This window comes from Ornithorhynchus anatinus, chromosome 13, assembly GCF_004115215.2.
Source record: "Ornithorhynchus anatinus isolate Pmale09 chromosome 13, mOrnAna1.pri.v4, whole genome shotgun sequence".
NCBI lineage: Eukaryota > Metazoa > Chordata > Mammalia > Monotremata > Ornithorhynchidae > Ornithorhynchus > Ornithorhynchus anatinus.
In genome coordinates, this window is record NC_041740.1 from 32,433,105 (window position 1) to 32,447,382 (window position 14,278).

Sequence of the window (14,278 nt, forward strand, 5' to 3'; positions counted from 1 at the left end):
AGGAGGAAGGTGAAAGCCCAGCTTTGGTTCGCGGCGTGTCCTCTTTGGGGTTGGGGTCAGCCTCGGGGGACTACCTGTAAACATTCAGCTGCTTTGCATTGGGAGGAATTGGGCTTTAGTTTTGATTGGTTTCATGGAGAAATTTTTGTAGTAGATCGGAAGTGTAGATTAGGGGGCCTGTGCTCCCAGCGGGGTATGGAAATGAACAGACTGAATCTGACAATAGCCCAGTCATCAGAGGTGCCTAAGAAATCATTCCATGGTATTTATGGAGCGCTTACTATGGGCAGAGCACTGAACTAAGCACTTGGGAAAGTACGATACAGCAGACAAATACTCTCCCCAACTTCAAAGCCTTTTTGAAGGCACATCTCCTCCACGAGGCCTTTTCTGACTAAGGTCCACTTCTCCCACTCCCTTCTGCATCATCCTTATTTGCTCCCTTTACACACCATCCCTGGCAGCCCTACAGCCCTTATGTACATATCCACAGTTTATATTATTGTCTGTCTAGACTGTAAGCTCGTTGTGGGCAGGGAATGTGTTTATCAACTGTTATACTGTACTCTCTCAAGCACTTACTACAGTGCTCTGCACACAGTAGTCGCTCAAGAAATACGATTAAGTTAGCAGACACATTCCCTGCCCACAGTGAGTTACAGTCTAGCGGACAGCTTCTACGGAAACGACTTGGGGGTCATTTGCTATTTTCAAGAAGCAGATTTTATTTTCGGTGGGATGATCAGCGAAAGAATTGAAGGGGATTGGGAACGAGTATCCCCAGAACTGGGAGTGTTAGAGGAAGCGGTAAATAGTGCAGGAGTTGCTCAGAGTTGATACCCGTCTACCTCTGCTCTTCGTGAAAAAGCAAACACATTTTGTCAGGCCGGTTTGTGATGGAAAAGGAATGTAGTCACTGCAGGATGAGTATTTTATCCCATCCAGTTTGACTCAGGGTGGAGTCTGAAACAACATTCCTCGGGCCTTGTAGATAAGTTAGGTAGAAAACAAAGTCAGGGGTGAAGAGGAGAGAAAAACCCAAGGAAAACCAGACCTCATCGTAGGGAGTCCTAGTCAAAGAGTAGCATTTACTGAGTGCATGCTTTACGCGGAACACCGTACCGGGCGCTGGTGAGAGCCCGAGAGGATAATAGAGTTGGCAGCCGCTATCCCGGGGCAGATTTCTTGTGTCTTCCCCACCCATTCGGTGCAAGGGTGCCCCTCCTCCACCCCCATTCGCTCCCCGAGTGAGCTAGGACTCCCAAGAGGATGTAGATGGTAACTTGCCCCTCCGCAGGGGCACATATATATGCGCATGCAAAATTCACGTTAACTTCTTTTGTCGTTTTCCAGAGACCAAAGTGGCTTTCCCTTTCATCACATGAAAGGCGACCCCTCATTCCTCGAGCCAATCGAACGCGATCCTAATTGCTTCCAAATGTTAAAAATCCGAGTTCTCAGAGAGCTCCTCCACCACACACCGCCGAGGGGGTGGGGAGGAGGGGCAGGCCGATGATCGGGGTCAGAGGCAGCCCGAGGGGCGCTGGCGGGGAATCTTCGACTCTCTCTCCCTGCCCCCGCCCCCTTTAACCTAAGCAGAAGGTAAACGGTGTCGGAGAGCCCCCTCCTCCCGGGAGCGGGGTCCCCCGATCTCTTTGTCCGGGCTGCAGAGGGGAGAGCCGGGGGGGTCGGGATCGGCAGCGAGAGGTGACTGTGCGGGGCCCCCCGAATTGGGGCCCCCCGAATTAGGGCCCCGGCAGCCTGCGCCCTGCGGAGCTGCTCCGGGAGCGGCAGCCGGGAGGCGGATCCCCGCCGGGACACGGGGAATTTGAACGCCTTCCCATTTCAGCACTCCGACTAGAGGAAGCTCAGTTCAGCACCGGTCGCAGATGGCGACGGCGGCTGCCGCCCAGTTGCGAGAGGTCCTTGGCGCTGGGGGAAGGCGGCGGCTGCAACAGCAGCGGCTGCAGCAGTCGCAAGCTCAGCAGCAGCAGCAGCAGCAGCAGCAGCCGCAGCCGCAGCTGCTGCAACCTCAGCTGCCGCAGCAGCAGCACAGCTAGCAGCCGTGCGGGAGAGGCGAACAAAGGGGGAAAGAAAGGGCTCAGCGAGCCCCGGCCCCTTCTCTTCGGCCAAACGTCGCAGGAAAAGCCCGCGCTCCCGGCCGGAGAGCTGGGCGGACCGGAGGGCCGGGCGGGGCAGCGCGGCGGGCAACCATTCGCACGCTTAAACCGGCTCGCTTTCTGTCCAGATCTTCCAATGGAGGCAGCTGGAGAACCTGTACTTCCGAGAGAAGAAGTTTTCGGTGGAAGTCCATGACCCACGCAGGTGAGCTGGAAGAAAACCCCTGGCCCCTTAATAATAATGTGGGTATTTGTTAAGCGCTTACTATGTGCAGAGCACTGTTCTAAGCGCTGGGGTAGACACAGGGGAATCAGGTTGGCCCACGTGGGGCTCACAGTCTTAATCCCCACTTTACAGATGAGGTAACTGAGGCACAGAGAAGTTAAGTGACTTGCCCACAGTCACACAGCTAAGTGGCAGAGCCGGGATTCGAACCCATGGCCTCTGACTCCAAAGCCCCTGCTTTTTCCACTGAGCCACGCAGCTTCCCTCCCCTGTCGGCGGTCCCTCTGGCCGCTTTCCCTGCTCGTCGATGTCATTGTCCCCGCCGGCGCTACACTGCGGATCGGCCTCGTCGTCGAGCGCTTCTCTGGGGCCCAGCGCCTTGCTCAGCGGCCCCCAGGGGGAGGGGGAGACCCGCAGTTAATCCCCCTCGTACAGATGAGGAAACTGAGGCCGACTGCCAAGCCCGAAATGGCCGGCCCTCCCCTGGCCACAGCGTGCCTTAGTGGGAAAGCGCCCGGGCTGGGGAGTCCGAGGTCGTGGGTTCTAATCCCGGCCCCTCCGCTTAGCCGCGTGACTTCGGGCAAGTCGCTTAACTCCGCTAGGCCGCGGTTAGCTCACCTGGAAAATGGGGGTTAAGACTGTGAGCCCCACGTGGGACAACCTGATTACCTTGTGATCGGCGCTTAGAATAGCGTTTGGCACCTAGTAAGCGCTTAACCAATACCGTCCATATCCTTATTATGATGTACCTTGGAATCAGTGCTTAGAATAGCGCTCGGCGCATAATAAGCGCTTAACGAATACCATCATCGTCATTATTATGATGATGTACCTTGTCACCAGCGCTTAGAATAGCTTGGCGCAAAGTAAGCGCCTAGCAGGTACCATCATCGTCATTATTATGGTGATGTACTTCGTAATCAGCGTTTAGAATAGCGCTTGGCACATACTTAACTGATATCATCGTTGTTGTTATTATGCGTTGCAGATGGAAGGTGGGCTTGTAGCTCCGGGGTCATTTTAGGGTGATTTGCCATATGTCGTTTCCCCCCAAAAGACACCCCGTTAACCTGGACCAGAGGTCTGACCGGCGCTAGGAATCCGCCTGCCAAACGGAGCCAGTGCAGGATTCCCGTTTGTCTGCCGGTCTCCTGCCTTGCTCTGGGACAGGAGACATTGAAGGCCTCCCTTCTCAGTCCAGGAATTTAACCCGGGGGTGGGGCAGGAGCGGATGGGGAGAGAGGAAGCAGGTTTTTCAGCTCACTCTGCCCCCAAGCCACCAATCGATCATATTTAGTGAGTGCTTACTGTGTGCAGAGCACTGTACTGAGCGCTTAGGAAGGTGCATTATAACAGCAAAGTCTATTTGGGCCTCTGCCCACACCCAAGAAGATGCCCAGTGAGCCCCTCTGGTTGAGGAATGCTGTTAGCCCAGCCCCACGGGGATTTCTGGGCAGCTCAGGTCTCTCTAGCCCTCCTCCCTCTCGGGATCTTCCCACATCCAGACTTTTAGGGAGACCGTAAACAATCCCCATGCCTAAGTGTGGGTCACTTCAGATGGACCCAGGGATAGGTTTGCTACCCAGTAGCTCTGGGAGGAAGAAACGTGGAAACAGAAGGGAAGTCTACCACAAAAGGAAGTTGACTTTAAGTTCCATTCATCGCTCCCTTCTTACTCAAGTGAAAATCAGCCTGGCTTCTACTATGTCCATGGAATTCAAAGGTTCTCCCCGGTGTTTCCTAATAATAATAATAATAGTAGTTGTAATAATAATATAAGCACCTGAGGAGATGCAGGATAATCAGATCAGAGCCATCCCTGTCCCACATGGGGGGTAGAACAGCTATTTAATTATCATTGAACAGATGAGGAAGTTGAGGCACCGGGAAGTTAAGTAGCTTGCCCAAGGTACCCGTTACGCAAGCGGCAGAGTCGGGATTAGAACCCAGGTCTTCTGACTTCTGGCCCTGTGCTTTTCCGTTAGTCCATGCTGCTCCTCTTCTTCCAACAAAAACTTCCCCTTTTTTCCCAGCTGATTCTTCCCCATGTGAGTAAGAGGCCCTACTGACAAATGAGAGAGGCTGTGACTTAGCCAGTATACTCTCCCTGCCTACAGAAAGGCAGAGTTCATGTTCAAACCTTGTAAACTACATGGAACAACCACTCTGTTGATAGTTGATGGTTTGTGGTCCCAGCTCATGCTTTACTACTGCCTAGAGCCCAGGATCCAAAGAGCATTTTTGAGATTCTGAATCTACTCAGTAAGGGGGAGGCTGTGGCTGAGTATACTGGGAATTAGGATCTAGAGGAAAGATCAGCAGGATGAGGGGGAAACTGAAGAAATGATCCTCAAGCATAAGGAGGGAGTAGGTATAAGGAAGAGGTAGGTATCTAGAAGAATGGGACATCAGAGACTTGAGAATTACGGGAAGAAAAAGAGGTGACATGCAGCAGGAGGTAAAGGGAAATGGGTATAAACAATAAAAGGGAGTGATTAGTTGGATCCTAAAGGGGGTTCGGGGGAGCCCCTGTTCTAGGGTATGAGCTTGAACCTTACATTCTAATCCTGACTCTACTATTCACTTACAGTGTGATCTTATGAATACTAATAATGATGAGGATAATTTGAGTGTTGGTGCGGTGTGTACTTCATGCCAAGCACTGGTCTAAGCACTAGGGTAGATAGAAGATAATCAGGTCAGACACAGTCCCTGTCCCACATGGAGCTGCCAGGCTAAGGGGACCTTGGACAAGTTACTTAACCTCCCTTTTTCCCTACCAGAAATAAACTACATGCATTAATGTCTGTGCTCTACCTGTGTGGGATGGGGGAAGATTGATGATTCCTAGAAAGCACTTTGAGCTCTTTGGCAGAAGGTGCAAAACAAGCCAGTCAGTCATATTTATTGAGTGCTTACTGTGTGTGGAGCACTCTACTAAGCTCTTGAGAGAGTACTACGCAACAATGAACAGACACATTCCCTGCCCACAACGAGCAGCCATTGTGGTTGTGGCTGTTGTTATTATTTTTGTTATTCTGGGGCTCCTGAAGACCCTACGATGGACCTTTGCAAACTGGGGAGGGAAATGTGACTTCCCTTCTGCACTTCCCTCTTCCCTATTCTCCTCTTGGGCCACTTGTGGGTCTGTTTTTCCTAGGAGATTCCTCAATGATAATAATGGTAATTATTATATATGTTAATCACTTACTGTTTGTCAAGCACTGTTCTAAGTGTTGAGGTAGATGCAAGTTAATCAGGTCCGACCCAGTCCCTGTCCCATATGGGGCTCACAATCTGAGATCTTCTCCACACCTCTTTAAGGCACATTAAGAAGATGTTAGAGGGGAAGCAGAGAGATGCTGATGGGAAAAGCACTTTGTGTGCATGCTGGCCTCCTAAGCAGCACAACAGGGGTGGAGGAAGGAAGAGGGGGGAGGGGTATTATGCCCCCAGGAGCCAAGTCCAGGCCACAGATTTGGCCACGGTGGCTTCCACAGCTCTTGGATCTGGACTCCCACCCTCGGTCATCCCAGCTTTCTGACAAGACCAGAGAATTTCCAGTCAGGGCCAAAAAAAGCCAAAATGGTGACTTTCTGGTCTGTTTGCTCTTTGAAGTCTCCTTCTTCCCAGCCCACCTCCACCAGGACCCCTTCACCTCCCTGGTTTAGGCATGTCCTGTTCCTGGTATCGCAGGCTGGACACAGTTTAGTATTCATTCAGTAGCATGTACTGAGGGCTGACTGTGTGCAGAGCACTGTACTATGCAGTTAGGAGAGTCATGCAGAAGCAACTACCCTGCCCTTGAGGAGCTTACAGTCCAGTAAGGGGGACAGACAGACAAAATGGATGTGCAAATAATGGGAGCAGGAGAAAGAAAAGGATATATGAATCGGCTAGAGTAGAAGCTTGCATGGGAAGCAGCTTGACTTAGTGGGGCAAGCTTGGGCCTAGGAGTCAGAAGGACCTGGGTTCTAACTTAACTTCTCTGTGCCTCAGTTCCCTCATCTGTAAAATGGGAATTAAGACTGTGAGCCCCACGTGGGACAACCTGATTCCCCTATGTCTACCCCAGCGCTTAGAACAGTGCTCGGCTCATAGTAAGCGCTTAACAAATACCAACATTATTATTATTATTAATCCCAGATCTGCCATCTGTCTGCTCTGTGACCTTGGGCAAGTCACCTAGCTTCTCTGTGCTTCAGTTTCTCATCTGTAAAATGGTGATTAAGGCTGTGAGCCCTATGTGGGACGTGGACTGTGTCCAACTTGATTTGCCTGTATCTACCCCAACACCTAGTACAGAGCCTGGCACATAGTAAGCACTTAAATTGCATATATATAATTTTGGAATTAGTTCAGCACTTACTATGTGTCAAGCATTGTTCTAAATACTGAATATATATATGCTCCTGAAGGGTGAGGATAGTGTCTACTAAGGCTTTCTTACTTTCCGGAGTGCTTAGCACAGGGCTCTGCCCAGCAACAGTCCTCAGTAAATACTACTGATTCATTCTTTTTCACCTTGTGCTGTATATAGCAGGGAGACACATTCTCCATCTCCCCCTGGAGTCTGCATGGGCACATCCTGACACAGCCTAACATCAGTGCAGAGTACACAGGAACACAGGTTGTGCTTCATTTAAGTAACCTCAGACAGTACTCGCTTAGTGGGGAAAGGAGTGTGGAGGAGAGCCTTAGCCTGTTCTGCTTCCAGTACTTCTCCCTCCCCTGACCCCCAGAAGGCCTCCAGAATAGCCTCTGACTCTCTGGCTGACTTTCTCCACACCCAGGCAGAAGAGGAGTTAGGAGTTACTCTAGACTGTGACCTCCTTGTGGGTGGGGAATGTCATTGTTTATTGTTGTAGTTTCCCAAGCGCCAAGTACAGTGCTCTGCACATAGTAAGTGCTCAATAAATGCGATTGAATGAAAGGAGTTGCCCACACAATTTAGAGACTGGAAGAAGCAGGGGGAGGAGTTAGCCAGAAGAGGAGGGAGTTACTTAGGCAGAAGTCAAAGGTAATAATTTCATGTCTTATGAACCCTGAGACATTGTACAATTGGTGCAGGGAGGAATCATCTAATTGGCCATGTGTTATGGTGATAAACTGTGGTCACCTCCTCTCTTGATTCCTCAAAACAAACCCATTACTGCCAGGAAGGAAGTCAGAAAGCAATGTCCAAAGTAATCGTCGAATGAAGATGCAATCAGGGGGAATCGGCGTTTTACAAGGGAATAATTCCTTGGAGACAATGCTTTCCAAATTGGATCATTCTCACGTTCAATCGCAGCCTCATTGTCCGTTTAATATGAAAAGAGGAGAAAAATGCCAAATGATTCAGGAAAAATTCCCTTGGTTTCTGGCTACACTTCTAGTCCTCTTGTTGCCCAGACTTGCCGTGGTCAGGCTCGGAGGGCTGGGGTCACAGAAAAGTGGAATCTGGAAAGTCCTGGGAGAGGAAGGGAGCAGACGCTGGGGAGCCTGAGCCAGGAGTGGAGTACAGTGAGTCAGGGAGTGGAGCCTGAGACAATTCAGGACTTTATTAAACCCAGGTTCAGCCTGGATTTGTTCAGCTTCCTTAGGAGGAAAGCATGGACCCTTCAACAAAAAGCCAGCCCCCCAAGTGACTTGGACTTTCTCTGATAAAATCATTTAAATCTCAAGTTGCTTTCTGCCCCTGATTCGCTGTGGCTGGTTTTAAAAAAAATAAAAAATTGAACTCGCCCCAAGCCTGACAGTTGATGTGCTCTTGGGAGCCAAGTCTGGAGTTGGCAGTTTCATTTTTAAATCCACTGCGGGGGGTGGTTAGGGGGAGGGTGTGTGTATGTGTGAGTTTCTCTCACTGTAACTGTTGCTGGATCTTTTTCAACCCTCTTCAAACATTTACCCATTCATAAGCTGATTTTTTCCTAACTTTCCAAATTTGAAGCAAAACAAATTCTCCCACCTGGAATCAGGAGCACTAACCAACTCCAGATTTAGCTTTTTCATTAGAGGAGGAAAGGGATTACCATTAAGACTGGAAGCCAAAGGAGTTAGGTTAGAACCGCTTCCCTGGGAAAGGGTTCAAGACCAAATTTACCACCTTGAATTGCCCCAAAGAGGCCTCTGTCCCAGTTAGGCTGAGACAAGGAAGGACTTGGTTGGGGGGAAACCTCCCTCCCACCTTTCCCAGAAGATCAGGCTGAATCCTGGGACCCCACCTCATCCTCCACAGCTCCGCCTCTTCTAGGGCCAGGCTCTTCCCTGTACATCCACTGGGCAGCCTGGCTCTTTCAACGCAGCTTCCAGTTCCAAAATGGCGACCTAGCTACTTCCAGTCATACTCCCTGGTAGAGTAACCAGAGCTGTGCACCCACACGCACACTCACATATACATCCCACCTACCCCCTCTTCACTTTCCTTTTGATAAAAGAGATTTCCCTTTTGGAGAAAGTATGGCCCACCTCTCCAGCTTCCAGACTGCTGAGGCAGATGCAAAATATGTTGTCCTCATCTCTGTCCCTCCACCTCCCTCTCCAATTCTGGTCAGAAACTTTGCTTTGGTGACAGGACCCGAGCCAGGCACTATGCTTATAGCTAAGAAGCTATTTCCACTCTCCCTTGAGGGGTGCGGGGTGGCATTCTGCCCAGTTTATCAGGTGCATTGGGGTCGTCTGTTCCTTCCTCCTGAAGGAGCCAGCCAGATGTGGGATATCCCACTGGTATCCAGTGGCCCACTCTGACACTGCTTCTACCCTGACAAGGAAGGGACTTGGCAGTGGGCCTGAGCCCTAAGGAGTTATCAGAGAAGGGGGATTTGCAGTTTCGTGTGTGTGTGTGTGTGTGTGTGTGTGTATGTGTATGAAAACATCAGGAGTATGTCTTTATAGCATATGAATATATACAGTGTATGTATACATAGGAGTATGTATGTGCAGTGTGTACGTATAAAAGAGAATGTACAGTGTGTGTAAATATGTGTGTGTATATAGAAATATGCATATCTATATACTGATATATATGTCAGTACATTCTTTGTGTGTGTGTGTGTCACTCAGAAATGTCACCACTGTAAACATGTTGCACTTGTGTTCTGTCCCCCAGGGCTTCTGTCACCAGGAGGACATTTGGGCACAGTGGCATTGCAGTGCATACGTGGTATGCGTGTCCGGCATTAATCAAGTCCATCTGGGCTATGGCCATTAGCCAACACCAGTTCTACCTGGACAGAAAGCAGAGTAAGGTAAAAGACTTCGGCGCGAGAAGGGGATGGGCTCAGGGGGTCTCCAGTCCTTAGCCGCAGGTCAGTCAAAGCCACTGGCCCAGGTGGGACAGCCTGGATGATCCCGGGAATTCCAGAGCTCCAGGATTCCAACTTGGACGGGATCCAACTTCATTCCTTACCCCACACTCGTGCCAGGCGTGGCGTGTCGCCCTGCCTTGGAGCTGTGTAGCCCAGGAAGGTGAAGATAGGATTGCCAAGGAATCTGTTTCCTCCAAAGTGCCTAGGGGAGGGTCTGGGCCCACCCACAATCCTGATGACCCATCCTCCTTTTGGGGCTCTGGGGAGCCTGTATGGTCCCACCACAGCCCATCAGAGGCAACTCTGGCAAGAAGGCAGTGAAAATCTCATTGGTGCTTTGAACAATGGTGGTTTGTTTCTCTTTTTCTTTCTCTCTCTGTCTCTCTCTGTCTCTCTCTCACACACACACACACACACACACACACACCTTTTTAAAAATTTTAAAATAAGTAACCTTCCTCAATTAATAGACACCGCCTGGCTGTTTGGGATAATTGCTTTGAGGCCTCCAGGGTTTTCCAACTGCCAACTCTGTGAAAACAAAGCTAGAAAAGAAAAAAAAAGCCTTCCTTCTCTGTGGTGGGGCCCGGCCTCCAAAGTTTGTTCACTGCCATCGCCTCTGGGATCTCTGAAGCTCCCCCACGGGGGAGTTCTCACCGGCCGGTGGGTGAGAGGGTGATGTCTGACTGGTTCTCACACACACAAACACACGCACACGTACACATACATCACCACTCAAGCTCTCAGTCCTGGTTCCCACCCTCCCCCCACTCCCTCTGGCCCCCATTATCCTTCATTCAGGTCGATCCCCCTCTCTGGATGGGCTCAGGACCTGTCTCTGGTCTGCCAGGGTAGGGAGAGGTGGAAATCACTGATGATACAAACTTGGCCCACTCAAGCCTGCCCTGCTCCTGGTGGGTCCCCTCCTTTCCATAGGCCATCTCTCTTCCCTCCTCCCACCCCAATCCCCTCTCACCATGTCTGTGCCGAAACCTTTTTCGGGGGAGGTGGCAAGATACTAAGATTCGGTCACCTGACAGAACTAGGCTGCAACAGGGGCCTTTCCTGGTAGTTTGTTTTCCCTTCTATTTCTTTCCACCTTTCGTGGAAACCCTCAGGGAGTCGAGGGAGCAGCCTTTCTAGCCAGAGCCTCTGGATGCTCCAGCCCGGCCCCTGGCTTCCCGGCTGTAGCCTCTGACAGTCCCAGCACCCCCTTGAGGTGGGTTAGCATCGAGGCAAAGCAGGGCAGAATAGATTTTTGTTCTAATCGCCTTATTTCAGTACAGGAGTTATACAGGCTGAAAATAGAGGGGTTTGGATTAGTTCATTGCTAAGTGGCCCATGATGGGTAGCTAGAGGGATGCTAAAGAGAGCATCCTAATCAGTCAATGGTATTTATTGAGCACTTACTGTGTGCTGAGCACTGTACTGAGCACTTGAGAGAGTCTGATACAGTGGTGTTGGTAAGGCACGATCCCTGCCCTCACAGAGTTTGCCATCTCCAATCAGTCCAAACAGTGGGCTGGCTGTCAAGGGGGAGCAGCCAGCACACAGTCCTGAGTGCCCTCTGACCACTGTCAGAGCCAGAATACTGGGCAGGATTGACCTGATCCAAGTTCAGCATCATCCGTGGCCCTAGGTCTGAATGGTCCAACCCCTCTCTGCTGCCTGTGATTCGGAATTCCACACGGGATTCTTTCTCTCCCTTCAGGATCGCTGGCCAGTGGGCTAGTAATTTGGGGTCCCATTCAGCACCCCCAGCATAAGATAAGGCAGGCCCTGATGTGGCATGTAGACACTGGAGGAGGGTGTCTATTACCAAAATTCCAGAATTTGGCTCTCCTGGTGAGAGACGTTGCAAGCCCAAACTTGGTAACCCTGATTTCACCCTTCTCACAGTGGAGCTGGTATCAGAGTCAGTCAGCAGGCTCAGCGCCATATATTTCAGAGCGGGTTGAGGGGAGTGTTGAAGAACAGACAGGGAGACGGAGAGCCAGGCCAACATCCACTCAGCACCCTGGCGATTACATTTTGCGAGGTCACTTCTTGTCTGCCCTGGGCCATGCCCCTTTCTTGATCTTCACAGACTTTTTCTGTATAAAGAAAGTAATGAGAAGGATGGGTAGGAGAGAAGAAGAGAGTCAGAACTTGTGCCAGGAAGCAGCCTAGGGAGCGGGGTGAGTTAATTGGGTCACAATTCCTGAGGGAGCTGTGACTTGCGTGGAGATTTGAGGGGTAATCTTCGGTGTAGGGAATGACGATACTCATTGTGGTATTTGTTAAGCACTTACTACGTTCCAACCGTGGTACTAAATGCTGCGGTAGCTACAAGATCATCAGGACAGGCACAGTAGGAGGGACAACAGATAATTGATCCCATTTTACAGATGAGGAAGTGGAGGCCTAGAGAAGTTAAGTGACTCACCTTAAGTCATGCAGCAGACAAGTGGCGGAACAGGACTTGAACGCAGGTCTCTGAGTCCCAGGCTCACTGGGCCATGCCCGTTTTTCCGTATAAAGAAAGTAATGAGAAGGATGGGTAGGAGAGAAGAAGAGAGTCAGAACTTGTGCCAGGAAGCAGCCTAGGGAGCAGGGTGAGTTAATTGGGTCACAATTCCTGAGGGAGCTGTGACTTGCATGGAGATTTGAGGGGTAATCTTCGGTGTAGGGAATGACGATACTCATTGTGGTATTTGTTAAGCACTTACTACGTTCCAACCGTGGTACTAAATGCTGCGGTAGCTACAAGATCATCAGGACAGGCACAGTAGGAGGGACAACAGATAATTGATCCCATTTTACAGATGAGGAAGTGGAGGCCTAGAGAAGTTAAGTGACTCACCTTAAGTCATGCAACAGACAAGTGGCGGAACAGGACTTGAACGCAGGTCTCTGAGTCCCAGGCTCACTGGGCCATGCCCGTTGTTTCCTTGGCTCCATTTTCCCCTCCTATAGTTAGTCACTTTCCAGGGTTCCTTTGACAGCCTTTTCCCTTGGCTTCCGGCATTTGACAGGACCCTGGAATTTTCCCGAATGCCTTGATAAGCTCATGCCTGAGGATAATTGGGTCATGCCACTTCTCCGAAACATTCCACTTAATTCTCCATGCGATCTGATACATGATATCGGTAGATGCTAAGGGAAGACACCAGATGTAGGAAACAATGGGGAAACCCTGCATCTCCCCTTAAATCTCCCCTGCATTTCTTGAGCACCCACTTGGTGTGGTGGACTCTAAATTCTAATTCAATAGTATTTATTGAGCGCTTACTATGTGCAGAGCACTGTACTAAGTGCTTGGGATGAACAAGTCGGCAACAGAGACAGTCCCTGCCGTTTGACAGGCTTACAGTCTAATCGGGGGAGATGGACAGACAAGAGCAATGGCAATAAATAGAGTCAAGGGGAAGAACATCTCGTAAAAACAATGGCAACTAAATAGAATCAAGACGATGTACAATTCATTAACAAAATAAATAGGGTAACGAAAATATATACAGTTGAGTGGACGAGTACAGTGCTGTGGGGATGGGAAGGAAGAGGTGGAGGAGCAGAGGGAAAAGGGGAAAAAGAGGGTTTAGCTGCGGAGAGGTAAAGGGGGGATGGCAGAGGGAGTAGAGGGAGAAGAGGAGCTCAGTCTGGGAACGCCTCCTGGAGGAGGTGAGTTTTAAGTAGGGTTTTGAAGAGGGAAAGAGAATCAGTTTGGCGGAGGTGAGGAGGGAGGGCGTTCCAGGACCGCGGGAGGACGTGACCCGGGGGTCGACGGCGGGATAGGCGAGACCGAGGGACGGTGAGGAGGTGGGCGGCAGAGGAGCGGAGCGTGCGGGGTGGGTGGTAGAAAGAGAGAAGGGAGGAGAGGTAGGAAGGGGCAAGGTGATGGAGAGCCTTGAAGCCTAGAGTGAGGAGTTTTTGTTTGGAGCGGAGGTCGATAGGCAACCACTGGAGTTGTTTAAGAAGGGGAGTGACATGCCCAGATCGTTTCTGCAGGAAGATGAGCCGGGCAGCGGAGTGAAGAATAGACTGGAGTGGGGCGAGAGAGGAGGAAGGGAGGTCAGAGAGAAGGCTGACACTGTAGTCTAGCCGGGATATAACGAGAGCCTGTAACAGTAAGGTAGCCGTTTGGGTGGAGAGGAAAGGGCGGATCTTGGCGATATTGTAGAGGTGAAACCGGCAGGTCTTGGTAACGGATAGGATGTGTATTCTAAGTGCCCAGGATGTACAGGATGTACAGAAGAAAGAAATGATGCATTCCTGTCCCACCAGGAGCTTGCTTTCAAATGGGGGAGACCACCAGAGAAAGCTTTACAAAGTCAGTGGGAGTTAGCTGAGAGATTCAAAACTAAGAAGAGTGATACCTTAAATTTGTAAGTGATCTCTGTCACCACAGCCCTCTCCTTTCCCATTGTTCCCAGGGCCTTTAATCGGTGGCTTAGCCTGGCAGAGCAGGTCCTGGTCTGGTCATCGGGAGACCTGAGTTCCATTCCCAGCCCCATTTTTAAATTTTTGGGTCCTCCCTTGAGGAGGAAAGGGGTTCTGACAAATCTCTTCCCTTCTTCATGCTTCACTTTTCAGCTAGTAAAATGAGCATGGGAATCCCTTGAACCATTCTACTTCATGTATCATTGGGAGGACAGTTGAGGTGA

General features: G+C 50.4%; 1 protein-coding gene across 2 annotated transcripts in view; it reads left to right on the forward strand.

The window, feature by feature from the left end:
* The window catches only part of FRMD4A (FERM domain containing 4A), a 250,340-nt gene that overhangs the window by 201,674 nt on the left and 34,388 nt on the right, over positions 1 to 14,278 (forward strand). For both annotated transcript variants that reach the window (XM_039913901.1, XM_029077375.2), the window contains exons 12-13: positions 2,249 to 2,325; positions 9,437 to 9,575. In XM_039913901.1, coding sequence (XP_039769835.1) covers positions 2,249 to 2,325; positions 9,437 to 9,575 — 216 coding nt within the window. The remainder of the gene's footprint in view (positions 1 to 2,248; positions 2,326 to 9,436; positions 9,576 to 14,278) is intronic.